At 44.9% G+C, this 25721-nt stretch overlaps 2 protein-coding genes across 9 annotated transcripts in view; both read left to right on the top strand.

Moving 5' to 3' along the window:
• c6h19orf47 (chromosome 6 C19orf47 homolog) overlaps nt 1-3866 on the top strand; it is an 11146-nt gene extending 7280 nt beyond the window's left edge. For 4 of the 6 annotated variants that reach the window (XM_081716218.1, XM_081716220.1, XM_027012716.3 and 1 more), the window contains exons 5-8: nt 936-1049; nt 1305-1451; nt 1844-1920; nt 2114-3866. In XM_081716218.1, the coding sequence (XP_081572344.1) occupies nt 936-1049; nt 1305-1451; nt 1844-1920; nt 2114-2695 (920 nt within the window). In that variant the 3' untranslated portion in view covers nt 2696-3866. The remainder of the gene's footprint in view (nt 1-935; nt 1050-1304; nt 1452-1843; nt 1921-2113) is intronic. The other 2 variants (XM_081716219.1, XM_027012717.3) reach the window with 1 other exon arrangement.
• A 1002-nt stretch (nt 3867-4868) lies between these two features.
• On the top strand, nt 4869-25483 carry ttc9b (tetratricopeptide repeat domain 9B). 3 transcript variants are annotated; one of them, XR_003410822.3, is made up of 4 exons: nt 4873-6054; nt 20385-20567; nt 20963-21321; nt 25364-25483. XR_003410822.3 is itself a non-coding variant. In XM_081715642.1 (3 exons), the coding sequence occupies exons 1-3, from the start codon at nt 5589-5591 to the stop codon at nt 25387-25389; spliced, it is 675 nt and encodes a 224-aa protein (XP_081571768.1). In that variant the 5' UTR covers nt 4869-5588; the 3' UTR covers nt 25390-25483. The 3 variants fall into 3 exon arrangements, 2 of the variants coding, with proteins under 2 accessions (XP_081571768.1, XP_026868519.1); XM_081715642.1 differs by lacking the exon at nt 20963-21321 and having other exon boundaries at nt 4869-6054; XM_027012718.3 differs by lacking the exon at nt 25364-25483 and having other exon boundaries at nt 20963-24042.
• The last annotated feature ends 238 nt before the right edge of the window (nt 25484-25721 follow it).

A 25721-nucleotide genomic window follows, 5' to 3' on the forward strand; every position in this document is an offset into this window, starting at 1 on the left:
TTACTTGGTTTAGGCTTTATGGATGAATCTCTTAGAATATTGATTGCACAATCAAACTTGTCTTGCATTTGTTTGTTCTTAACAGATTCCAGCATGGCTGTTATTTTATCCATGATTTTGATTCCACCCGACCCACTCCCAATATAGACTGAGAATACTGATAACAGTTAAAAAAAAAAAAAAAAACTTGTTTAGACATTTAAAAATGCAGTGGAAAGAAAACCATACCAGTCGGCTGTTTCTAAAATTATATGACAGTGTATCTCCCGTGTACACTCCCATGTATAATTACTGGTAATCTCTCTCAGGCTCACTAGTTCTGTGTTGATGTATGATTTTTGTTCATTTTTATTTGTTCTCATCTGAAAATATTACAATGGAAAAGCCTTACCATTTTAGCAAATTCCTATTACTAACATAACAATTGCTAACATTATAATTCTTTGCGAACACAACAATCCTGGTACATTTTACTGACACATGAAGCACATTTGTTGTAAATGATGCAAATAAATGACACTGAATAAATCTAACATTATGGTTTAGGCTTCTGCTGCAGCTCGGTGTCATTTGAGACCAGTACATTTTAACAAGATCAAAGTCAGTGTTAGTAATAGTCTGCATAATAAATTACAAAGAGTTTTGGTTCTCCCTGTTAAAATGTTCTCTTTCTTACTGATTCCAATGTTCCATTTATATGGAAGGGGACTAAATTAAAATGTATGCTTTATGCAGTCGTTAGTCAATTATAGGACAAGATGAGTTTAAAAAGGGTGGTGGGGTAAGTTTGGGAAGGGAGGAAGGTGGAACTGGTCATATTCAACTGTAAACACGTAAATTTCAATAGCTTTTACTTACACATCCAGGTAAGCTGTGGTCGTGGAGGGTCTGCAGGTGAGGTTACCCTGTTGTAATATGTTCACCCTTCCCTTTAGCCGCGACGCGCATGATCGCCAATGCCTTGAGTCGGGACTCCCCACCGAGCACACCCGTCCGTCGTCCTGACAACCGTCTCTCAGTGACAGTCTCCAACAAAAGTGCCAAAGCAGGTACCTCCTTCATCAGCAGCTCCCTGGGCTGCCGCCGTGCCGGCTGGGTGCTAGCCTGCTGTAAATGTTTGTTTATTTCTCAGCGAGTGTGAGCATCCTAGGCACAGATTACAGCAGCTCCCTGGCAGACATCTGCTTGGTGTCCACACCTCCCTGCTTTTCACACCTTTTTAACATTTTTCACTCTTCAGTGTTTTTCATTCTTTTTTCCTCCTCTCTTTCTCTCCCCATTGCTCGTCTTTCTTTTGCGATAAGTAATCAGTCAGCCTGCAGATGAGGAGAACGGCCTGTCTGTGAAGCGTCGGCGAGTGACTGCAGAGATGGAAGGGAAGTATATTATCAACATGCCAAAGGGGACCACCGCCCGCACCCGACGGATCCTGGCCCAGCAGGCCAAGAAAGGTGCTTGGAGATGTCTTTTAAAGACTGTCATCTTTATTTAAAAAAACAAACAAACAAAAAAAAAAAACATATGCATGCCATGATATACCCTTATGTGTACCCAGTTTAATGTGTAGGATCTTAGGTCCCTGATGCTCAGTCTTCATCCTTGAATCCAAAGCCGGTCCGTATTCTTGTAATGGCTGAACAAGTAGTTCAACTGATTGGACACTGTTTCATCATACCTGACTCCTAGGTAAAGGCAGGGTGGGAAATGTGCAGGAACCAACCCTTGAGGAGCAAGGAATTAGGTCATCAGTGTGGCAGGTATAGGGAAATGCAGAGTGAATATCTGAAGTTGACATGACTGCAATGGATAAAGTTGCTCTGATGCATATCTCTTTGTGTCACAGCCAAGAGTCTGAAGCGTACTTCTGTGTTTGAGAGATTGGGTTCAGAGTCTAAGGCAGACACCCCTGCAGCCAATAAGGTGATTGTTACAGTTTTTCTTTTGTGCATCTCTCTGTTGGTTCTTAAGGCCTTTTGGTATTCACGTCAATGCATGCCTGGGTCAGTTCGTTTCATACTGCACGGTTTCATGTCTCTGTACTTCCTGATGTGTGCGCTTGTTATTTTTCACCTCTGTTTATGTTGATTTCTCCACGTCTTCTCCCCCCTGCCAGCAGGCTACAGGAGTCTTCAGCAGGCTGGGTGCAGTAGACGACGAGGAGGAAGCCGAGGAGGAAGCCGAGGAGGAAGCCGAGGAGAAGATGGACGAAGTCACTGACCATGCCGGCAGGGCTGAAGACAGTGACGGCGAAGGCTCGGTGCTGCAGTACGCCGGCGTCCTCAAACGACCCCTGCTGCTTTCCAAAAATGAGCCTGCCGCCCAAAAAGCAGAACCCCTCACTCTGTTCCGCCTGGGCAAGAAATACAAACTTCCCACGTCGGAGAGCACTCCCCCGGCCCCCTCCTCTACCTCCTCCGGCCAAGAGGGGCCCCCCAAGCGGAGTATAATGCGGAGGCTGGGGAAGGCTCCCTCGGCCAGCAGCCCCGGCCCTAAACCCACCAGCTCGCTAGCGGGTCAGACAGCAGATACGCAGGATAGCCATGTGACCAGCAGCAAAAGCAAGGCACAGGCCAGCTCTACTCTGGCCAGCCCCAAAGTGAGCAGTAGCACAGGTGCAGGCAGGGACTGTCATGGGGCTCAGATGGACGCCAAGACAGTCAGTGTCTTCAAGAGACTGGGCGCCAAGAGGACCTAATGCACCATGCCTCCTAAACACTCACATTCAGGGTTTAGAAAACCACATCCAAGAGTAGGAAGGAGTTATGCCACTTCAGTGTGGGGAGAGGGGCCAAGAGGACACTGAAGACAGTATAGAGAACATATCCTCCCAGTGCACATAGGAATGATAGTATGCACCCATACCTCTCTCCACACCTCTCAAGAAATGCTTCTTTCCCCAGAACACCTAATCACATCCAGCCTTTGGAAATGACTCTTAAATTACAGATTTACAGATCTGTTTTTGTACAGCAGGGCACAAAGCATTCAGACGCCCTAAAAGGGAGTGACCTTTGTCTTCGTTTAACTGAGAGTTAAGTGAAGGCGTTAGTGCACTCGCTCTCAAACACTCCGTGCCTCTGTGGTGACACTCTCGAAGGAAAAGAGAGTTCTCTGTAGTTACCTGTCCACTGACGTCCCTTTCTTGCGTTGTTTGCTCATTAAAAGTAAAAGAATGTTTCAACGGTCATATATACAACATGCAACTAATTCCCCTCGAGGCACCCCCTGACCTCAACCTTTTGCTTTCCTTGAGAAGAAAACTTCGTGTGCATGTTTTACAGCCCATCAATTATGTTTTTTTTCCCCCCTCCTGTAAGTTTCCTGCTGCTGGAATGGTGCCATGTTAAGTGTTACCTAGATGGGATGAGAGCGCAAGGTGTCAACTCCCCCTGCTGGGAGATTGCTCTGCGTTGCCAGGCAACACACATGGCAATGGACCCCAGAGTGTTGTTGTTTTTCCATCCCTTTTTGTGGCCAAAATGCTTAAAATGCAGCTTCAACTACAACTGCTGCTACTCACCACACTTGTACCAGGTGCTTAAAATGGACCCGGACCTGGATCTGGTCACTTTCTCCATTTTTTAAAATATGATTGATTTTAATCTCAAAAGCATTTGAAGTCGAACTTTGTTACAATGTACAGATTTAAGATTTAAGGCAGACGGAAGATGCTGGTTTTATAAAATGAATGGACTGCTTGTTTTTGGATTGGACTGAACATAAAATGGGACAGCAAAAAAAACCTTTCATCACGTTTGTTTTAGTCTCATTCTTACTTTCAACATACTTGTACTTGAAAAGCCAACTATTTTAGCATCTTAAATTTCACAAGGGTACAATAAGATTAAATGAAACATTTATGATTACGTGTGGATAGGTTGTATTAATCAGACATTTGTAGAATATGTTTTTTCTTTCTGCTGCTTGTTACTAAAATTCCACATGGGGAACACGTAGACCAAAATAACTGAATGCAAAGGTTCTGAGCACAACCAGTACCAAATCAATGTAGTCCTTTGTAAGTTTAGCAGTATCTCATCTTGCAAGCAGGTGCAGTGTTCTTAAGTCTTGAATTTCTCCAGAGAAGTAGACTGTTCTTCAAAATATAAGTTTTGATCGGCCAATAATTAACTGAATATACAGGCAGAAGAGAAAATGAGTTCTGCTCTAACTAAGACAGGCTCCTTAACATCTGTGTAAACTGTAAGACATTTAAATGAACCACGATATCAGAATGTTTTCAAGTGTTTCATTTAGAGCAGGTTACAGTTGGCCATTGCTACCAACCCGTGTGAAGAGTAGATATTCCAGTGATCGTCTTGCTACCATTTCACCGTTCTAATGTAAGGCGTGCTCAGCGCTGTTCCACAGGGTTTAAAACAAGTATTGTTCTACAAGTAAATTTGATGAACAAATGTAAAGCCGATTTATGGAGGCTGTCGGGCGAAAAGTACAAGTCTGCACAACTTGAAGAAAATAACACTATTTTAAGCGATCCAGTGATTGCAATTATATGTATCTAGCAGTAGCATATTCCATGGAGGTGTCTAAATGAGAATATCCATGAAACCAAAGAAAATTTGGTCAGGTTGTAGGCTAGTCGCGCGTCGGACAAAATTATTTTAAAAGTCCAATCGTACACATGCTTCATTATTTTAATCTGGGTCTATGCAAGGCTATGTAATGTATTTTCTGGTCAAAATGAGAGCCCTAGAAAGAAGAAAGTCACGTGCACAATTCCATGGAACGATGACAATCTTATGGCAATCTTAAATTTCCTTATGTTAAGGATCAGATAAGGATTATTGACGTTTTATAAGATGCCTGTTTAATCTTTGTGACGAAAAAACAAATGCAGTACTGCCAATGATGTCCCATTTCAGACGTTTTTAATGGCTTTCATGATCCTGGAAGGTGACTGGGAATGTCTTGCATCTGTGTCCTTTTTTGCCATGATTTATGTGACCGCTTACTAGCCTACTCATCTTACGGACACTTATCGCGAGCTACGGCCTACGAAATGTGCAGCTAAGTGCAACCCTTGGTGGTGCCGATGTTGCTGAAATCGGAGACTGCTTTGTTGTCCTGTATTCATGTACACATCATGTGTTCCATTACTGTGGCCTGTCGCAAGTTAATACTGGCTTACATCAACGCAAAACTGCTCATCTGCTCTTAAGCGCGACCGCGATGCAGCAGCGAGCGCAGCAACGCCTCACGACTCGCCCCTTCCCATGATGCCGCGCGTTAGAACTCGCCTTCGCTGTCCGCGGTGCTGAAGCTGCGCGTGCCGGTGCCTCGACCAAAGGGGGAGGAAAGAAAAATAAATAAATAAATAAATAAATAAAGCTGAGCTCAGTCGCGCGAGGTGTCCTCCCTCATCTCGTGTCCACCAATTCAACGCTGTTGTTCGACAGAAACATTCGAACGATCGTGTAGATTCTACACTGTTTTTCGCTCCATTTTTTTCCTCGTTCCTTCTCGATTCGTTTAGCGCCGAAGATCATTTGCGCGTGGTTGGTGTTATTTAAGACGTCTCCAGGTTATTGTCGCTCGATCTCTTGCTCGCTGCTTGACTCGCGTCCTTTATGCACAGCACGCTGCTCCAGCCCTTAAAGAGAACACAGGCGTCCGTGTCCGAACAGCATGGACTGCTGCAGTCGCGCGTACTGAGCGAGATGGAAGCAAAGCAGCACTCGATCAAGAGCCTGAAAAGCTATCCGGAGGCGGGGGGTCGGAGCCTGGCCGCGGCTGCGGGTGGAGACGGCGGCGGGGGAGGGCATCGCGTCGGTAACGCGGAAACGGAGATGGAGGCTAAAATCCAGAAAGCGATTGGCTTCAAACAAGAGGGCCATCGTTGCTACAAGGAGAAGAAATTCCGGGAAGCTATCGGGAAGTACCACAGGGCTTTGCTACAGCTGAAGGGGATACACGTCGTCGATGGGACCACCGGGTCCGAGGTGAACCTGCTGAGCCAAGCAGCGGCCAAACTGACAGAAGAGCAGCGAAGAGCCGTCGAAAGCACGGAGATCGAATGCTACGACAGTCTGACAGGTGAGGCGACGTTTACCTGCGGAGCTCCTTCGCCGAACCCTGACACCTCGAAACCTTCGCCTTATTTGTTCGCCGGGGTTTGTGTGCATTTTCAAACAGCTCAGGCTAAAGCCTGACCACACCGTCAATTAACTGATGTGTTTGAGAGTAGAGGGAAGTAGTACATTAAGAGACCGAATGCGTAGTGCCATAGATAGCAACCTCTGGCTGTCGTTTTATAAACAAAAACGGTAACGAAAAAATTACAAATTGGTGCGTTTCGCGTAGATAGATCGTTTAGTAATCCCAATTTACTGCATCTCATTTGTGTGTGTCTTTATTGAAATATAATTCCGTACATAACGTAGCGTTTTGATTGTGTGTCATCGCGGAATAACTATCTATTTAGGTCAATAGACAAAAAGCTTCCTTAAGACGCGAAGGCGAAAACATCTCAACTCCGACCTGTCTTAAGCATCAGGTTAATGACCATTCGTACACACCTGCTTGGAGAGAGAGGGATAATCTGATGTTTGTAGCCCTCTGCAACTCCCAGCCTCCCACAGTGGCTAGCGTGACATCAGGCTTAAGAGTGGTCAACATTTTTGGCCTTGGGGGAGTCAGCAAGGCATGATGAGCCGGCGGTGCATTTTGCTGGCGGCACTATCAAGCGCTCAGTATCAGTGTCAACATTCCTTCTCATCCCCTTGTATACTTTATCCATCCTCTCCCATGTAAATACAGTCTTGGGTAGAAATAGTAAAGCAGCCCCTATAGGGAAAACAAATGGTATCCATGAAATGGACTGCAAATAGAGGGAGAATAAAATAGAATAGAAGTGAGTAGAACAGCTTTATTTTCACTGTACAAGTAGAATGAAATGAAATTGTATTTCCCAGTACCTCTGACACTCTACATTCTAGCATGTCCTTTCTAAAGACCCAGCACAGATGCCAAGTTGAATTCTAAACCCACATTTGCATGAAGCTAGAAATGTTTGTTTATAATATTTATATCTCTTGGGCTACCCCATCCTGATGATTTTATGAAGACGTTTTGTTCTTTTTGTCAATACTCAACGTTAAAAGCAAACTGATCAAATTACCTGATATTAACAAGCCACTGTGCTGGTGTGAATGATCCTTTCACAGCCCGAGGATCAGATCAGAAACATCCACTGTTTGTTTATTTATTTATTTTTAATTCTGTTCCTTTTTCTCCATCATTCATTGTTTACTTTTTGCACTTGTGTCAAACACAGCTAGTGTCGGCCCTCCCCCGTGTGTCTCCGCCTCAGCTGTTCTAGGCAGCTGGAGCGGTCAGCAAGCGGGCTGGATGGCTGCAGCTTGGAGTGGACGGAGGGGGAGCTGATGGAATAGCCTGCTGTGGCCCTGCCAGGCCGAGCTGATACAAATGCTGCCATTGTTGTTGGCTGTGTTTTGGAGATGGATAGAATAAGAGAGAAATAGAAAGACTGAGGAAGAGAGGCTAATTGTGTGTGTGTGTGTGTGTGTGTGTGTGTGTGTGTGTGTGTGTGTGTGTGTGTGTGTGTGTGTGTGTGTGTGAGGGAGGGAGGGAGAGACAGATAGAGAGAGACACCATTCCATAAAAAGCATTTGTTGTGACAAGGACAAGCTTTCCTGTCCTTTTGTTTGACTTGAGCCAGCCACAGCAACTTTTGAAATAACACTTCCTCTTAACTGCTGAGTAATCCTTACAGGACACAGCAAGCCTCAGGTCAGCAAAGTGGCACGATTGTGTTGTGACACAACCAAAAAGCCTGCAATAAAACTTACATCGCAAAAGCTGTCAGCACTAATTAATGAAGTCAAAGAGTGTAGTTGAATAAACGGGAGGATGGGTGTATGAACACAAAGAAGGCAATTCCAAAGAGGTAAAGGAGAAATGAAAAGAAAAAGCAAGGGAGATAAGAGTGGAAAGAAAACAGCACTGAAAGTATTGTTACCTGATTCTGTCTGAACCACAAAAGAAGACGAATGGTATATTTGCCATCCTTATTAAAGACACTGTCCCTGCAGAGGGGCCGGGCAGGAAGCATTTGTAAGTGGGTTACTGTTCCATTTGTCAGGCAGTTATAGTGGATAGCAGTGCAGGCTTTGCAGTTCCAAAGCTTTTTAAACACCAGACATGACACTGAGCCAAATCAGTCATAGGTGATTAAAAAGGCATATTTGCAATGTCTGCACGACCTCTCTCATAAAAAGAGGAGAAGGTTACATGTCTAGTGAGGTAATTGGGGTCATTGGCAACCTGAGTTTCAGTCTAAAGTTTAACTGTGACACCAAACACCACATTTTTGGCTTTGAATTCTACATCCAGTAGCTTTGATGTCAAATTAAACTGTTGCCAGGATTCATATAACAGTCAGTATGGAATCAAATTTATTTTACTCCAGTTATGTGTGTGAAAAGATTATAACAGACTATAATAGTATTCCATTTTTCTATATTGCAAAGATTTCATACTTGACTGGTCAGTTCCAATGTGTGCATTGCTCTGAAATGCCTCTGTTCACTAATACTCTAAAATAAGACATGGCAGCTGAAAACCGAGAACTCATCAAGCATGCATTTCGCCGACTCACAAATCAACAGCATTTAATCTCCGCACATCATGTCTGCATTATGAATGGCGCCAGTAATGGCAGCACTAATGTATGGATGGTGAGGATGATCTCATGCTGTATGCTCTTATTAGACGCTCCTCTGTGATGAGTGTCACCCGATGCGTCGATTCTCTTCACTTCATGAAGTGCTAATGTTTATCCTATGCAGCGTATTATAATCACAGTCAGCCTGTGTCCTATCATCTAGTCTCTCCCTCTTCCTCTCCTCCCTCTTTTCCTCTTTCCTTCTCTCTGTCTCGCTCTCTCTCTCCCTTTGTTTTCTCTTTGACAGCACTGTTATTTTATACTTTTCCTCCAGACAGCCGAAGCAGAAAAAAAACATTATATATATTTATTTATTTTTAATTTTTTTTAAATCAGTGCCATTGAGTAGGAGAAAGATAAACTGATGAATGTGTTGGTGGGTGGTTGAGGAGATCACTCGAAGCAGACACCCGAAGCAGAAAAAAAACATTATATATATTTATTTATTTTTAATTTTTTTTTAATCAGTGCCATTGAGTAGGAGAAAGATAAACTGATGAATGTGTTGGTGGGTGGTTGAGGAGATCACTCCGTCCCCTTCATGAAGCGATGTTGGTGGTAAAGGTGGTGGCGAGCAGAAAGACGAGGGCAGCTGGTGCCATGTCCGCAGATGGCACCTCGGCCCTGTGGGGTTCCACTAGGCACAGACCCCACTGTACAGCACTGTATTATGCCATAGCAGACCAACTCGCCATGGGGAACAAATGAAGATGATGAGAGAGATGGAGAGACGCAGGAAAATACGCAGCTTAATCACAGAATATGTGAAGAGCTTTGAGTGGTGTGTGTGTGTGTGTGTGTGTGTGTGTGTGTGTGTGTGTGTGTGTGTGTGTGTGTGGATGAAAAATGGAGGAGTGGAGAGCTACAGAAATGTGCCAGATCCCCCTAATTTCGGGGACCTCTGTGAGTCTTTAGCTGTGCTTTTTCTCACCTCATAGCAGCACTCTTACATGCTACTTCATTGTAGCTAAAAAGCGAGGAAATGACTGCCAGGTCCAAGTAAGCTGCCAAGACAGTACCTGTTACTGCAGTAAATAAAACCGAGCTGGATGGAAGAGTGCATGGGGGTTGAAGGGAAGTAAGAAGGAGCTGATGAGAGAATGAGGCAGTCACAAACAGAATTACATCATCAAATCCTGCTAGATGCCTCTACAACACTGCGTAATTCCATTCAGGATTACATCTTGGCATCCGCTGCAGTGTACAGTACCTTTGTCCCCTGGCACTTTGGTTTTGTCCAACGATGCATTGCGTGCTAGTTGATTACTTTATTACTTGCTTGATGTTTATTTGGGATCACTTCATTGCTACATGGCGCTGGATACAGGTTTAGTGCTCATTTGCTGACAGTAGTATGCCCTCATCTTGGGCATCTTGCCTTCACCAAGCTAGTGATGCTGAGTCATGTAATGTGCGCTGCTTTCTGAGCACGAACACACCCTGTGCATTAGCCCTGCCTAGTTGCTCTCCAGAGGCCAATGTAGATGCAGCCAGACATCGGAAGGTCCATTATGAGATGCACAAAGGACTTGTGCAAAAACATCGCTGGATGTTGTTAGTGGAAGAGGGATGCTTAATTGCCAAGTACTTCATCGCTCCATCTCCGTGACGCTTGTTTGGTGCATGTGCCGTTCCACTCCTATTTTAGGGCATCCCCACTCCTAGGAAGCCTGCACATACATGAGGCCATCCGACTCCAGGTTTTATTTATGCCACCAGAGGCCCACAGATATAGCTGCGGCCACTGCGAGCAGGAAGGACCACCTACCTGGTTAGAGAGTTGAGAAAGACCACCGTGTTATGGTCTGCAGGGCACTGTTACATCTTTAAAAATAACATACCTAGGTGTTAATGGGTGACTAACTAAGTGGAATTGGCGAGAGTTATTAATGTCACTGCAAGAAATGTTTGTAGTTCTTCTACAAGACTTCTGCAAGATTTAGCCACCCAAAGAGTCCACCCTTCCTTTACTCTTACGCCCACCATCCAGTATTCTTCCCAAATCCCCTTTCTTCAGCTTACCCTGCTATGTGCCATCCACGAAGCCACAAGGAAATTTTATTTACAGCATTTGTCAGACGCCCTTGTCCAGAGTGACTTACAGAAGTACTTTGTAGACTCTGTTCAAATTATAGCCTCATGCTAGCACTGATAGGTTGTTGTCAAAATTAATAGCCAGGGAGGGCCATGTTATTAAAACTGGACCCTGTTGAAATGGATTGCAGAATTTCAGACCTCGCCAAATACACTAAGACTTTTTTTTTTCTAACAAAGAATCTGTTATAGCTAGCAGGATATATAGACAAGTTGGCTGAACTGTACTTTTAAAAAAGCTTACATGAGCTTTAACTGACAGGAAGAACTGTACAGTAAAGCAGTGGATGGTTACACACAGAGCTCCATTCTCAATGAAGCAGCTCTTTGCTGTGTGTAATGGTGGAGGACGATGAACGATGAATTACTGATCTAACTGCGGATGACCATTTATACTGAATTAATAATGAGTGCTGAGTGCATTACATTCTGTGGCAGAATAGACAGTGACTACTGTAATGCATTTAAAATAGGGAAAAACAGGAATGATTTTGATGTCGTGTTTGTTTGGGGTTTTTTTGCCCATAATATCTGTTTACCACTAAATACACTCTTAACACTAGAAAGATAATCTTTCTAGATGTTTTAATCTGTTCTCTGAAATCTGTTTTTCTTATGGCAATCTGTTGGGTTTGTTTTATTTATATTATGTAAAACATATAATCCAGAAAACAAGCTATTAAACAAACAATTACAAACCCTGGAAACCGACAACAAAAACATGATATGAAATCAACATACTCTTCAGAGCTACAGAATACAGTACTGAATGTAATTATGTTTACCTGTTTATTAATACAGTTATGCGCATGTACTTATGTAGCATACTGTTAAATAAACAAACTACAAGGGACAGCTTTTTCACCTGACATAGCGCAACAAATACAGGACCCCCTCCCCCACTCCCTGAGATTCAGGAAGGAAGTGGGCCGGAAGTATGGCTGTCCTCTGTTCCTGGCACATGCCGAAGCAGGAGAGAAGGAGACCACGCTTGCTTCCAAATACAATGGAGAACCGTTGCTAATGCCTAGTACAGAAAAATGACCTTCATCTATTCACTTCCCTGCCAGCTAGCCAACATGCTGCCCTTCACAGATAGGAGATGTGCCACGTTAAAGGGTGTAGCTCCAGCCCTAATCCACCCCACCTGCTCCATGGACTTTATTATCTTCAGTAGTGCTTCTTGATTAGGCGGATGAGGTGTGGCTGTTCCTCGAGGTCTCATCCCCGACCCCTTGATGGGTTTTCTTTTTCTTTCTTATTTACTGCATAAATGAGCATATTCTATGACTAAATGTAAAATGTGAATAAACACTTTATTGATTTGAAAGGCCTGCATTATATCTAGACCTGTGGACTACCAATCTTCTATTGTCGACTCTATTTAGTCAGGAGTTAGTTGACTGATGGTAACTTATGCTGTATTTATATGTAAATGTATATATAATATCTATATAATATCAGTTCATGCTATATTCCTTTTACAGTATAAATGTGTTAAACACATCAAGTAAACACTTTACCTTTGGTCAAAACGAGATCACTCGTGAAAGAGGCCAATAAGACTTGTCACTGACTACACCCATACACACGTTATACCAAAACATTATGCAAATTTCATTCAGATTAAAACCCTTTTTCTCTGCAGGTCTCACATTTTTCATTTTTTTATTGATCGCATTAAGCCTGTGATTATTATACGGATAGATGTGCTCAGTTGCTGCTTGAGAAACCGAAACCCAAAATGAAACAGCTGTGACGAACCAAAACTCTATCGAAATTAAAGAGTTGTGTGAAACCAAAACTCTACGGAAATGAAACCGTTGTAAGAACAGTCTTGTGTACTGCAGAGCTTCCCCAGAAGTCTTGGCACCATCGCGGTGCAGGTGTAGGACTCTAGCACACTGCTGGCTGTTTCTAGGACACCAAGTCATGCAGGGACTGTCTGCTGCCATTCCTCCACCACATCCGTAACAACAACACCACAGATCAGCAATGTAACATGTTCTCTATCAGGAGAACACTAACCTACATTAACCTCCACTATTAGTGTACCATTTAAGTTTCAGTGAGAAAGGCTGTGTTGCGGTTATCAAACATTGTGTCCTCGTCTGTCGACTCTAGTCTAGGTAGGGGTCTGCCTGCCAATGAATGAAGCTTGAAGGACAGCTTTAGGCATTAATATATGATGGAGGACTGTATTAGTCCTGGTTTTCATGATTGGAAAGGAGGCACTGGCTTATCGATACCTCACAAATACATATATGTCCATTTTCACGTTAGCCTTCTAACCCTGTGCCAGACAGAAAATTCAGACAGTACTGAAAGGGATGGGACAGCAATAAAATCACCTGCAAAAAAAAGCAAGAGCAATAACTCTTAATTGTCCTTGTCTCATGAGTCTGCAACACCGGTAGCGGTCACCGGGGTGAGGGCCAGTGGCAGGCTGCAACACTCAATCAAGTTTCGGGGTAGTAACGTTAAAGTGTCACAGTTACCTCTGAATCATGCTGTTCTAGATACGCAAACAGCACAAAAGCATTGGTTGTATGGTACAACTAGAATTCAGCACCCCATCCTGTGGGATGGTAACTGAATAACCTACTGATTCTGCTCATGCGTTTTATTAGCGTTCTCATTAAATCAATAGATTCTATATTTAGTGTACATAATGAGTTCCATTCCTACAGGTCTGAAGCTATGATAAGACCACATGGAACGCTTTAAATTTGGGTGAAGGATCTACACCAATTTAACTGAAACGGACACCACCAGATATTACAGATGACCTCATCGCTGTGACAAAAGTTATAAAGAAATCATGGAAATCAGGTGCTCATAAATGAAATGAAAATCAATAGCCTTGCTGAATCAAGTAAAAAAACAAACAAACAAAGATTTAGAAAAGTGCTGAGGCTTCCACGAAATTTCTGAAGTGCTGTGATATTTTCCCAGAGATCAAAGTGAAGTGACTTTGAGTCAGTGTTTTGTGCTGCTTTTCATGCAGTATCAGCATGTCTGTATCTAAGAGCAGGTCAACAGGACAACTCCCCTCAGCACTGCTGTAATGTTTCCCTCAACCTTCTCTCATGCTAAGTGCCTCACTTAGGGCCCCTCGGCTGGGAATCCGCACAGCTTCGCTTTGCTTCAGTTCACCCTTATATCTACACGATGTAAATGGCTTATACGAGCGTGTGAGTGTTCATGTGGAGAGATGGCCATGGTCTGTGCGCAGCATTGTGATTGAGTGTCATTGTATTGTGCGGTGACTGTGATAGGCTACTGAGTTGTGGGCTCATGAATAATGCAGCAGATGGCTACTGTGTGTGTGGGGGGGGAGTGTTTGGGTGTTTAGGTGAGCTGTGGGAAGGCAGTTGGGAAGCCTCGTTAAATGTTTCATCCGTTTTTTGTAAAACACTCTGCGTGTGAGTCCATGACGACACGTGTCGCACTCTTCACAAGCAGACGGGGGGTAATGAGGGCTGCCTTGCACCCTGCTGCGCCATTGGCTACTACATGGAAATGGGGCGCATGTGCCGCAGGTTTCCAGGAGCGATGAATGTGGCGCCGCAGAGAGGGAGACGCGCCGCCGGTGCGTTCATGGCCGCACCCAGCGACACACCTGTTCTTCCTTGTCTCGTGACGGGAACCACGGAACCACCGAAAAATCCTCCCTCACATGCAGGCGATCTTGGAGAAGCGTGAATGCCGGTGTTGGCACAAGAAGAGGAGTGCTCTGGGTGGGGGCCTGGCTCCATGGGAGCTGGCAGTTTTAGTGGAAAAGGGGGAAATGTGAGCTGTGATCACAACCTTGATCACACACATGTACTCACACAACCTCTTATGTTTCTCTCTATGTGAAGGCTTTGTGTGCTGCTGCGTTTTGTAGGGGAAAATTGCCTGTGCATATGCCCAAACCTTAACAAGAGTAGCCAAGTCTTTTTGTGTGTGGAAGAAAACGTGTTCTTCCTCATGGGAACGGGTGAAGATGTGCAGACACTTGGCCCAAAATCGAGATGAAAATGCCCTAGAGAGAGACACACACACACACACACACACACACACACACACACACACACACACACACACACACACACACACACACACAAAATCATTGCTCCTGCTCTACAGGTCCCGAGAGAGAAAATCTCTAAAGCTAAGCACATAGAGCTCCTACCAGAGACCTATAGTCCTAATACAGCATGTACAATTGGGTCTCTCCTCTGTCGCTTGGGGAAATTAGTGTCACGTGTAATGCTGTCCTGGACAAGGCTCAGCTTCCCTTGATTCTGGAGGAAATGGAGGCCTAGAGAGAAAGAGATAGAGAGCAGAAGATGAAAGTTTATTGTGGTGAGTTTGTGGTGAATAAGGACAGGCCCGACGTGGTTCACCAGCCTCAATGCAGCCTCTGTGTTTGTGCGGCAGACTAAGTGCAGCCTCAGTGCTAGTGCACCAGTCTCAATGCAGCCTCGATGCAGCCTCAATTCAGCCTCTGTGCTGGTGCACAGCCTCAGTGCATCCTCAATATTGGTGCATCGGCCTCAGAGCAGCCTCAGTATTGGTGTACCGGCCTCAAAGCAGCCTCAGTACTGGTGTACCTGCCTCAGTGCAGCTTCAGTGCAGCTTTAGCACTGGTGCAGCTTCAGTTCTGGTAGGCTTTGACTGTGCAGGACTGCGAGCTTAACCTCTGCTAAAGTAGTTCTGCCACGGCTGTCAGCTGAGGCTATTATTAACCTGATCGAGAGCCTTATTACGTTCCCTCAGACAAGAAAAGAGTGTGAAACTTAAATGGTCGTTTAATGAGCAAAGACGAAGATGAAAAAAAGTGGATAAGGATATGCCACTGAACCACAAAGAGAAGAAGTAAAATACCAAGGTTTTTCACTCATATTGGCACGTGATTGACAGGCAGACTGATTAAAGAGGAGCAGGCATGTTCAGATGACAGCAGTGGAAGAGGTAACGATGGTGGGGGTGGGCAAAGCCGCATTTGCAGCTGCACTCAAGGCCTGGTGATTTAGGGCTCGCCCTCCTCCCAGGGTCCTTCAGGCCACACTGCACTGAGTGACAGCACATTAGCAACAGGCTACTGAGGCCAGCAAGGAAGGGGCCCAGTGTTCAAATGAAACATGCCCCCACAGATCCACGCTGTCTGACTACACCTCCTAAGCAGGAGGCGGTGGTGTGAAGGAGGGGTCGGATGGTGCAGCTTAACGGTGCGTATATGAGAGTCAAATCATTTGCTTTTAGAGGACCTCCCTCAAGACAGGAAAAGCTGGGCACGTGTGCCTTCTCTCTTATAGGTTTCCGGGTGTTATGGTAATGTCCGTGAACACCATCAGATGTTAGCCAGGCCAGGTGAGGCCGGGTGTGTGCTTTTTTTTTTTATTATTTATTAAGCAATTGAAATTAAAACCTTAAAGACTACAACCGTGCCATGTCTGAACATAATTTCGAGAATTCACAAGTAGGTGCAAATAAATGAAGTGTGCAGTAATCCCAGCGGGGCTTGTCTGTGATGATCAGAAAGGATATTATTACTGACAGGACTGTCATTCATCCCTCATGTAGCTGAAAAGCTTATTTAAAATGCAATAAAACCGGCAGGGGGTAAACGATGTGTAAACCTCACGATACTCCTGCGCCATATTACATAGCACTTTCATTAATACAGAACACAAATGTGCTATTTTGGTGGCACACTATTCTTCTTATTGGGGCTGTATAAGGTGTGGGAAATTATTAATGATTCGCTGAGAAGGTATATCACTACCCCCTTCTATTTATATTCCATTTCATACAGCCCTTTTGCACAGAGCACGCACGAGTGCACCTGCCATTAGATGAAAACTTCAAGTTCCATTTGGATATGCCCTTGTGTCTTTAGAGCATGTTACGGTGATTGCATTATCATGATTGGCTGATGAAGTTCCCAGGATTCATTTATTCTTTCTGTCTCCTTTTTTTCTTTGCCATTAGCACCGAACCCTATGTGAAATAATGGTAGCGTGATTGCTTGTATGTTGTGTCCCATTCCCCAGGGGACTGGGTTGGGACTTTAGAAAGAGGGCAGCCTGGGGTTATAGACCACAGCGGAGGCGAGGAAGGCAGGTGGGGGTGAGGGTGGAGCCTAGCAGACGCGGGCAGTGGAGCGCAGGCGAACAGGGCCATAAGGGGAAACGAGGACACGATGGGAGGGGAGCGACGGGTCACCGCTCCGGCAATTAAGTTCCCAGAGAACTAATTGCCGCCTGAGCGACGGAGGGGCGATCAGCGACTTTAAATGTTCTCCACCGGCACCCCTGATGCCACGCACACTGGATCTGTCAGAGGCGAGGTGCCCTCAGGGGAGCACTGAGGACGAAGGGCACCGATCCGGTCCAGTGGATGGGGAGGTTTTAGGAAGAGGCCATTAACAACCGACTGGCCTGGAGTTGTCCCCGCCTATAATCTACTCTACCTGTCTTGGCCCTTCTCACCCCCCCCCCACCCCCCTCTTCTTCTCTGTCAGCCTGCTTCCTCTTGGATTCTCCTGTATGGCTGCTCATACTGACCACAAGCGTTGTTTAGATAATTACTTTCCTAAAAGGACCATAGCATAGAAGGACGGAGAATCTGGAACGCCTGCTAACGCTGCGCAATTTTCCGAGGTGCTCCTGTTAAAGTGGGAGCACTTCTGAGCTGTGCTCTTCCTTTTCCAGAAGGATTACGGTTCGCCCGATTGAGATGACCACTGGTCACTTACCTCCCTGTCGACGTCGGCTCGAGATGGAGGTGGAACTGCAGTGCAACCATTAATGCGCAGGCCCTGACGCCACCGTTATTACACTCACTTGGCCACTCAGCACTCATGTGCAATTCTCTGTATCCTCAGTGTGACGCCCATCCATTTGGGTGATAAATTAGCATGGTGCTGCTTCTGGCGCTGTGTGTGTGAGTGTGTGTGTGTGTGTGTGTGGGGTGAGCAAAGGCCATAGTGAAATAGAAAAATCAGGACATCACAAAGAGCATTTGGATCCATTAGACCTGTCTGGTGTGTAACAGAATACAGGAAGCCAAGTGCCTAAACAGGGGGGAGTGGGCTAGAGCGATGAGAGGGAGCGATTGGAGCTGACAGACGGTTACTGCCCCGCCCCGCAGTGCATGGCACATCCTGCCAGGGGGTCATGACGGGACACGAACGGCTGAGAAAAGGAACCTGCAGGGAAGCCCTTGCTGGGAGACCTCAGCTGCTACAAATCACTGCTACAAATCACTGTTCCAATGAAAAATCTTTTCCAATTGTTGTTAAACTCAGCTGAAGCAGAACTGATTTGTTTGTAGAGCCAAGAACATTCAAACCTCTACAACTACATTTGGGGCTCAGGTACAATTCTATCTGTAACGTCTTCCTCTTCCATTCCTAAGCCCTGCCTTCGAATTGTGTCATAAAATGTAGAAGGTTTTGCTTTAAGAGTGTTTTATGGTGAACGGAGAGGAATGGATGAAGGATTGAATTAAGGGCAAAATAAAGAAGGAGGACAAAAGAGAAGAAGTGAGAGAACAAGAGTCCTCAAAGAAACCTTAAGCGAGAGACAAGAACACTAGTCAGGATGGGCTGGGACGGCTCAGGAGCGAGACCAGTGCATGTTGGGTATGCCAGGGCAGTGTCGCGCCAGCGCAAATGCGGGGGCTTCAACCCCAGATGGAGCCATGAATCCAGTTATGCTCCCATCTGACCAACTCCAGCTGGTGGCAAAGCGTTAGGTCCTGAGGCAGGTAGGTCCTGAGGCAGGTAGGTCCTGAGGCAGTTAGGTCCTGACATAGTAAGGTTCTGAGACAGTTTAATTCCTGAGGTAGTTAGGTCCTGACGCAGTAAGGTTCTGAGACGGTCAGGTCCTGAGGCAGTTATGTAGTGAGGTAGTGATGCAAATGCTCCAGTTCCTGCCATTTGCTCCCACTGGTGTGCTCCTCCCTTCACCACTTTGGCTGGAGCTGAAATTGTTATTGGTCAGTTTGTCTGTTTCTGGCAAATGTGGCTACGATACTGGAAACGACCACTGGTTTCCTTCATTGCGTCATAAAGATCAGATGTGACTGAATTCACCAGCTGTTCTAGCCCCGATGTTCAGTATTGCAGTAGTTTACCTGCATCACACCTGCACCTTAATCTGCAATCAGTGATATGCAGTCAGACACAGTCTCAGTGCAGCCTCGAGGGCCATGGAGGGGATTTGTTCATGCTGAGGATCTAATCCTGGAATCAGGGGTCCACTCTGCGCATACGTGTGTGCGTGTCAGGATGAATGGCAAGGCTGGATCAGTGACAACAACAGCAGCTCGGACCTTAATCACAAATCTCTCTTTGGGTGAGGTCCAGGGCTGTGGAAGTTAAATCAGGATTAAACACACATGCACGCTCACCACATCCAGTGAGTTAAAAAAACTAAATGTACAATATGAAGTTCCTCAGCTGCTGGCGTGACAGTCCAGCCATGGTTCCTGCCGTTTAAATAAAATCTTGTGATTGTACTGAGGCCTAACAGCATGTGGCCAGCTGCCTGGCATGTTCTGCTTTGATTCATCGGCAGTGCAGATGTTCTTTCAGGAACACTGCATCTAATTTGGCCAGTCTACGGGGCTATTAATTAGCTGCCGTATTTTTTTTTTTTCCTGCTAAAGACCTCTAATGCTTTATTCATTAAACTTGGAAATGGGGAAGGAAATAGGATTTCAACTGTCTTATATTGTTTAAAAATGCATTAGGGAGATTTAATCAGCTGTTATTAATTGACTTTTGATGTTGCCGTATTCAAGATCCAAAGTTCTATTAATGTCAGTTATGTGTGAAGCCATGGCTTGGGTTAGATGTCAGTTGTATAGGTGGCATGGAGCTAGGTATATTTCATTACATTTTTACTCTTAAGACTGCTAAGGCAACAACAGTAGAGCTTTGTCTGAGTGTCTTTTACTCTGCAGATAAAACAACCACCTTGCGTCTATCGCTTAGCTTTCGAAAGCTAAAAGGTGCAGTTAAATCTCCGCATTACACTATCAGGATTATCTGCGGTCTGATTCAGGCTGAGAATGTCGAAACTGCAAATCTCAGGTTTTTCATATAGCTGATTGTTGCTGCTGTAAAATAAATAAACACATTTTGAAAAATCACCACCCACCTTCCTGAGAGTCACATTGCTCAGCTTGCTGGGCTCTCTGGCTGCTGGAGTGTATGTTGTATAATGTGTAATATTGCCTTGCCATATTTTTCAAGGGCTATTTTTTCCCCTCCCTCTATATTCATTCTCCTCGTCCAGCTGGGCTTTGACTCTGCTGTTTGCTACCGTTTGGCCTTTTGTTTTTCATTTTCCTCTGCCCTTTTCTCTGGCCTACTCTTGTTGTCACATTGCCTCCAGCCTAATAATTGTTGTACATCATTTTCAATATTGCTCTCTCTCTCTCTCTCTCTCTCTCTCTCTCTCTCTCTCTCTCTCTCTCTCTCTCTCTCTCTCTCTCTCTCTCTCTTCCCATATCTCTGGCATTATCTTGAACTGGTTGTTTTTAGAGGCGTGATTTATTGTCCCCCCCTCTCCCCCTCTCTCCCCCCCAGCGTGTTTGCTTCAGTCCGAGCTCGTGAATTACGAGCGCGTGAAGGAATACTGTTTGAAGGTGCTGGGCCATCAACAGGACCACTTCAAAGCCATGTACCGCGCGGGCATCGCCTTCTACCACCTGGGAGACTACGACTGTGCCCTCCGCTACCTCCGGGATGCCAAGAGCCGCGAGCCCACGGGTAGGCACTCTGTCCTCAGGGATGGGGCGGATCACCTTCATTTCAATACTGGATCTTAGCGTTTGATTGCTTATCTGTGTCCACGAGCATTCTAAGAACTAAATAACTCAATGCAAATAGCTTAAACCAACAAGTGTTAGATTTTTTTCATGTTTCTGCTCAATTGAAAACTGTAGCCTGAGCAGGCAGGATGAGCAGAAAATGTCATAAGCAAGAGGCATGGCTCTTATTTTCAAATACTCAAAAACTGTGTAAATGCTTTGAATCAAATGCACTCCCACCCACTATCAGCAAACTATCAGAGCAGTTATTATAATCTTGCATGTGTGTGAAACGTGCCCTTTCTTTCTGTCTTTTTCTTTTCTGCCACGCCCCACCGGCACCACCTTTGGCAGACACAAATGTGCTGCGCTACATCCAGCTGACGGAGATGAAGATGAGTAAGAGTGGGCAGCAGGTGCGGGAGGGCAACAAAGAGGCTCTGGGTTAACAGCCTGTCTGCTCGGCCTGGCCCCGCCCCCTGCCCCGCCCATGCACCGCCATATGGCCAACCCCCTTCCCACAAATTGCTCCCCTTCCCCCTCTGCATACCTCTCCTCCCATGGACAAGCAGGACACCTGCGCTGTGTCCTTCTCTGAACATTCATTCCTATGGCACAGATGCTGACAAGAAGCCCCTTCGACTCTCCCCCTATCGCTCTGAGTCCTTTTCGTCCCTTTAAAATCAACTGCCCCGGTGCTTTCCGTTTCCCAGGTACTGACTGACAAGCCAACAACCGTAAGGGGGGGGGGGGGGAAATCCATCTTTGAAAAAGCAAAAAGAAATGCTGTATTATAACTGTAGAAATGGTAACAGTCTGAAGATTAGCATTCCCACAGCCACCTTTTCACGGACATTGCGTTATATTATTTGGGAAGTTCAAAGAGCAGTGGAGGGTAGCTGTAGAGAGACGGAGGTGTGTTACCGCACGTATGGTTACTATCTTTAACCCCAACAGAAGAGCACACATATCACAGCCACAGCGCTATGGCATAATGGACGCTAACTAGGGCCTAGGACTAAGCAAATGACCTTTGAACTCAAACCGACTGCATTGAAGGGCGTTTCGTCTATCCCCCCAAGCCCCTACCGCTTCTCTCCCTGGGCTGAAGAGAGTGGGAGTGAGGGTGGTCTTTCAAAATATGATTTCCATCTTGCTGGATACTGCTGACACCTATCTGCATTTACCTGCTTTTGTTCTTATTTTCCTTTCTCTCTCTCTCTCTCTCTCTCTCTCTCTCTCTCTCTCTCTCTCTCTCTCTCTCTCTCTCAAAATCGGGCATATAATTGAGTTTCAGAACTGTTTCACTTTAAGGGCTAACTCAAGTGTTTGTAATTTGTCCTTTAATACCCAGCGCTTTTCTCTTTCGGTTGACTGTTCACTGGTCATTGTACAGTACTAAGAGTCCTTAAAGCAAGCTTGTAATGTTTGTCTTTCTCCCACGAACAAAAAAAAAAAAAAAAGCAGATTTGCTCTCCTGATGTTAACAGGTGTTCTGTGAACCCAAACTTTTAATTTGTTGCCCATTTCCTTTGACACACAGCAAAACGTAAGCGCCTCACCATCCCTACCAGGGACCGACCACTATTCCTGACCAAGGCAAATTCTTACATAGCACAAAATTCAGACAGAGATAAAACATGTAGTGCAGCTGTCCACTGTACTGAAGCACATCTGCTCTAAGGATTATCTGCCTACAAGCATGTACTGCTTGTCTCTTCAAGCATTTTTTAGTTTTAGCTATACATGATCAGATTAATCATGAACAACTCCTGGTTTTCCTAAACAGTTTGTAGCTTGTACCAATCAATTTTGATACATATTCTTTTATATATTGTTTTATCAGTCTGTTTAAAATGTCATCCATCTTATAGTGTTGCTGTTAGTAATGTACCAAAATAAGTGACAAACAAAAAATTTTTGCAGGAATGCACAAGTTCATTGAAATTAGCCCACTAGCTCTCGATGACTTTACCAAACCTAGTTTTGTTTAACCTTTGTTTTTAACATTGGAGTCATTATCATTGTCCATTAAATGGACAATTCTGGCTTCATTCACAACTTGAACTGGAAGCAGCCATATTTAGTCCCGTTCCTGCATATAAAATCAGTGTGCGAATGGGACACTCGCTATCCAAAATGCAGGCACTTTTGACAGGAGTCATCGCTCTTAGTTTTCAGCTTGCATTAGCAGCGTCGTAGCTGGAGATGGCCAGGGCTGCCATTTCTACGTGACCTAATACGAGCCGCAGAGATAATTGTGTCAGTGGGGCTCTGGGGGGATTTGTTGCGAGCAAGGATTTAGATAAGGAGGGACAGTGAGGTGATGTTGAACACAGAGAAGGGTGGAGTCTGACCCAACCTTTTGCTGCCAGGGGCGATTGCAGGGGACGTGATGCTCTCTCTTCTCCATGGCTCCCTCACTTTCCACGTCCTCCTGTGACATTGTAATTCTGCTTGTCTTTGTCTTTCTAGTTCTGCTTTCTATTTTTTAAATCTCTGTTTCTTTTGTTCCTTTAGTTATTTTCTTTCACTTGTAGAGAACAAAGACGATACTGACGCATTAATGGAGTCTTGGTTGTGAGCACTGTTAGCCATGTCTCTTATGCCCATGTGTGCTGGCTCTCCCCGGTTAAGTCTACACAGATAACACACTGATATCACAGGCCTGTGTGACTGTTGTCATGTGACAACCACAAAAGCACAAAGTGAGAGGCTGAACGGACAAACGAACAAATTACCCATGCTTGTTCCCTTCGATGTCACGTGAGGTAGATGTTTGTTGAGTGTTCAGGTAGATACGTGTGGCTTTGAAACAGTTGTAGAAAACAATGGCTGTGGAAAGCTTTATTTTCCTTTTCTTGTTTTATCATTATATGAGAAAGTAACTGAGAAATAAAATATAATAAAAGAGATTATGAAAAAGCTATTTAAGATCAAGAGGAGGACCTCGGTACCTGTATATATGTTACAGATTTCTTTTCTGTTTATTGACTTTTTATGTGATGTCATACCTTTGCTCTGAACTGTCCTTGGGTTTGGATTATGCCCTTTGACCTCCCAAGTGGACGTTCATCTAAACTGGAATAAACATTCTGAGGGTGAGAGAGGGATGATTTGAGCAAAGCAGGGAAAGGGGGCGGAGACCGTGCCGACCTGAGCCAGACAGAAAGCCTCACTGCTCCCCTGCTGGTTTTCCCTTCCTTTGCCTGTTCTGGAGAGAGAGAAAGTGACTCAGATCCTCTGGTAATTATGGTTCTAAGCCTCACCATCTTGCTGTTTCATTCTTCTCCCCCTCTTAGGGGAGAGGTCTTACTGGTTTTTTCCAACCAAATTGGAAGACCTGAGAACTAGTTACATTTACCTGCAAGCCCAGGAATGCACTATTGATTGGTATTTTAAAGACTACAAAATAAACTAAGGAAAGAAAAACAGCAAGCGTGTGTTGTCTGTATGCTGAATGTAGCAAGCACTTCTGGATCTTGGTGAATCCGTAATCACATAGACGACATATAGAGGCACAGCTGCACATCCACTGCTGTAGACAAACAATAAATGTATAATATACCTTCTCCACAGTCTTTTCCTTGGGATCCTGGTGTTCGAAATCTTATTTTAGATATGAACAACTTTAAAGTCAGCCTAAGCTGAAATATATGTACCGTAGCCTCAGTGTTCCCTACAACATCACGCCTACGCTCCCTAACTTGCCCACCCGCACATAATCAATGCTGTGACATGGGGTGGGGGTGTGTGTGTTGGGGGGGGTATATACCTTGCAGGAGGATAGGAAACGTGCCTTCTTAGCTTCAGTGATTGCTGCCAGAAGAATGTGGGCAAAGGGCTGCAATAGGAAACTGTCGTTCAGGAGCAAGAAGGAACAGGCAGGGGAGAGAGATGGGAAAGGCTGGGAAAATCACATCACGGCCTAGATCTTGCCCACGGACTTCGGCAGGATACTCCAAACCCACGGGCTCCTGTGCGGCACTACACAGAGTGATAAGGATAGGTAGCCATTATCACTTTAATTTTTTTGAAGGAGTTCCATAGGCCATGTGAAGTAGCAGAACGAAAGAGCTAAAATTTCTGTAGGTTTGCTTAGCAATCTAGTCTAAATTACTGCACTCACAGACTGAACTGCAGCTCTCCCTACAGCAGTACAGTAACAGCAGACCCGTCAGAGATCTGGGAGCTGGACCCCACCTGGAACTAAACGCCGTGGGTTGTATCAATCATTTAAGAGTCTCCAGAAGAACACACCTGCAAGAACAAATCATTTCTCTGTTTCATTATAAAGACTAGACGACCGTTATGGGTTTCACAATGGCTGGCATGACTTCAGGAACAGAATGGTGTGCAGGCATCATCATGCAGTCAAAGAAAAAATGCTGTAGAGACGCTTTTCAAAGCTCCCCACAGCCCTGCTACTGTCAGAGTAGGGGGGCTACTGGTGCTTTGTGGTAGGATACCATATGGCAGTGCTATGCAGCAACAGAAAAATCTATTTCGCATTTCCAAACTAGCAGGAGTTTTTTTTGTTTTTTTAAAATTACATAAATGCACAGAACTATCTGGCACACTACCGTGTACACAAACCACACCTACAAACTATGTTTCTACACCAGTTTTTTTTTTCCATTTGGGAAATGCTCATCATTCTATCTGTGACCACAATACACAATCCAACATGTGTGTGTGTGTGTGTGTGTGTGTGTGTGTGTGTGTGTGTGTGTGTGTGAGCTTGTTGCTCTGCAGAGACAGGACTCCTCCCAGCTTTGTGATGGCCTTTCACTTCATGTTCGTGATGATGTTCTGAACAAAAAGCATTTTGAATTGCTATAGTGAATGCTGATTTAAATAAAATTAACTTCACCACTTTTCTGTACCCTCTGCTGGTCATATAAAGTACTTTTCCATTGAGGTAAAACGAGGTAAAACGTTGCAGTGTGCCAATGTGTTTATTTTAGCCTATTATTTAAACAGTGACATTTTGAAAGGTAGAGGTCCAGATTTTTAAGTTAGCTAAAATGCTACAGATTGTCAGCATAAGGCCTGGGTTACACAGTGCGGCTTTTGTCGTGAGAAAACAGCCAGAGCCGCAGGGGGCCTCCTG

The sequence above is a fragment of the Electrophorus electricus genome, chromosome 6, assembly GCF_041902795.1.
Source record: "Electrophorus electricus isolate QZ-2024a chromosome 6, ASM4190279v1, whole genome shotgun sequence".
NCBI classification, from domain to species: Eukaryota; Metazoa; Chordata; class Actinopteri; order Gymnotiformes; family Gymnotidae; genus Electrophorus; species Electrophorus electricus.

Bases quoted from the DNA above. Each gene is read 5' to 3' on its own strand.
- ttc9b (XM_027012718.3), top strand. From the start codon at position 5,589: ATGCACAGCACGCTGCTCCAGCCCTTAAAGAGAACACAGGCGTCCGTG. The intron at 6,055-20,384 runs GTGAGGCGACGT...TCTCCCCCCCAG, and splicing joins ATGCTACGACAGTCTGACAG to CGTGTTTGCTTCAGTCCGAG. The intron at 20,568-20,962 runs GTAGGCACTCTG...CACCTTTGGCAG, and splicing joins CAAGAGCCGCGAGCCCACGG to ACACAAATGTGCTGCGCTAC.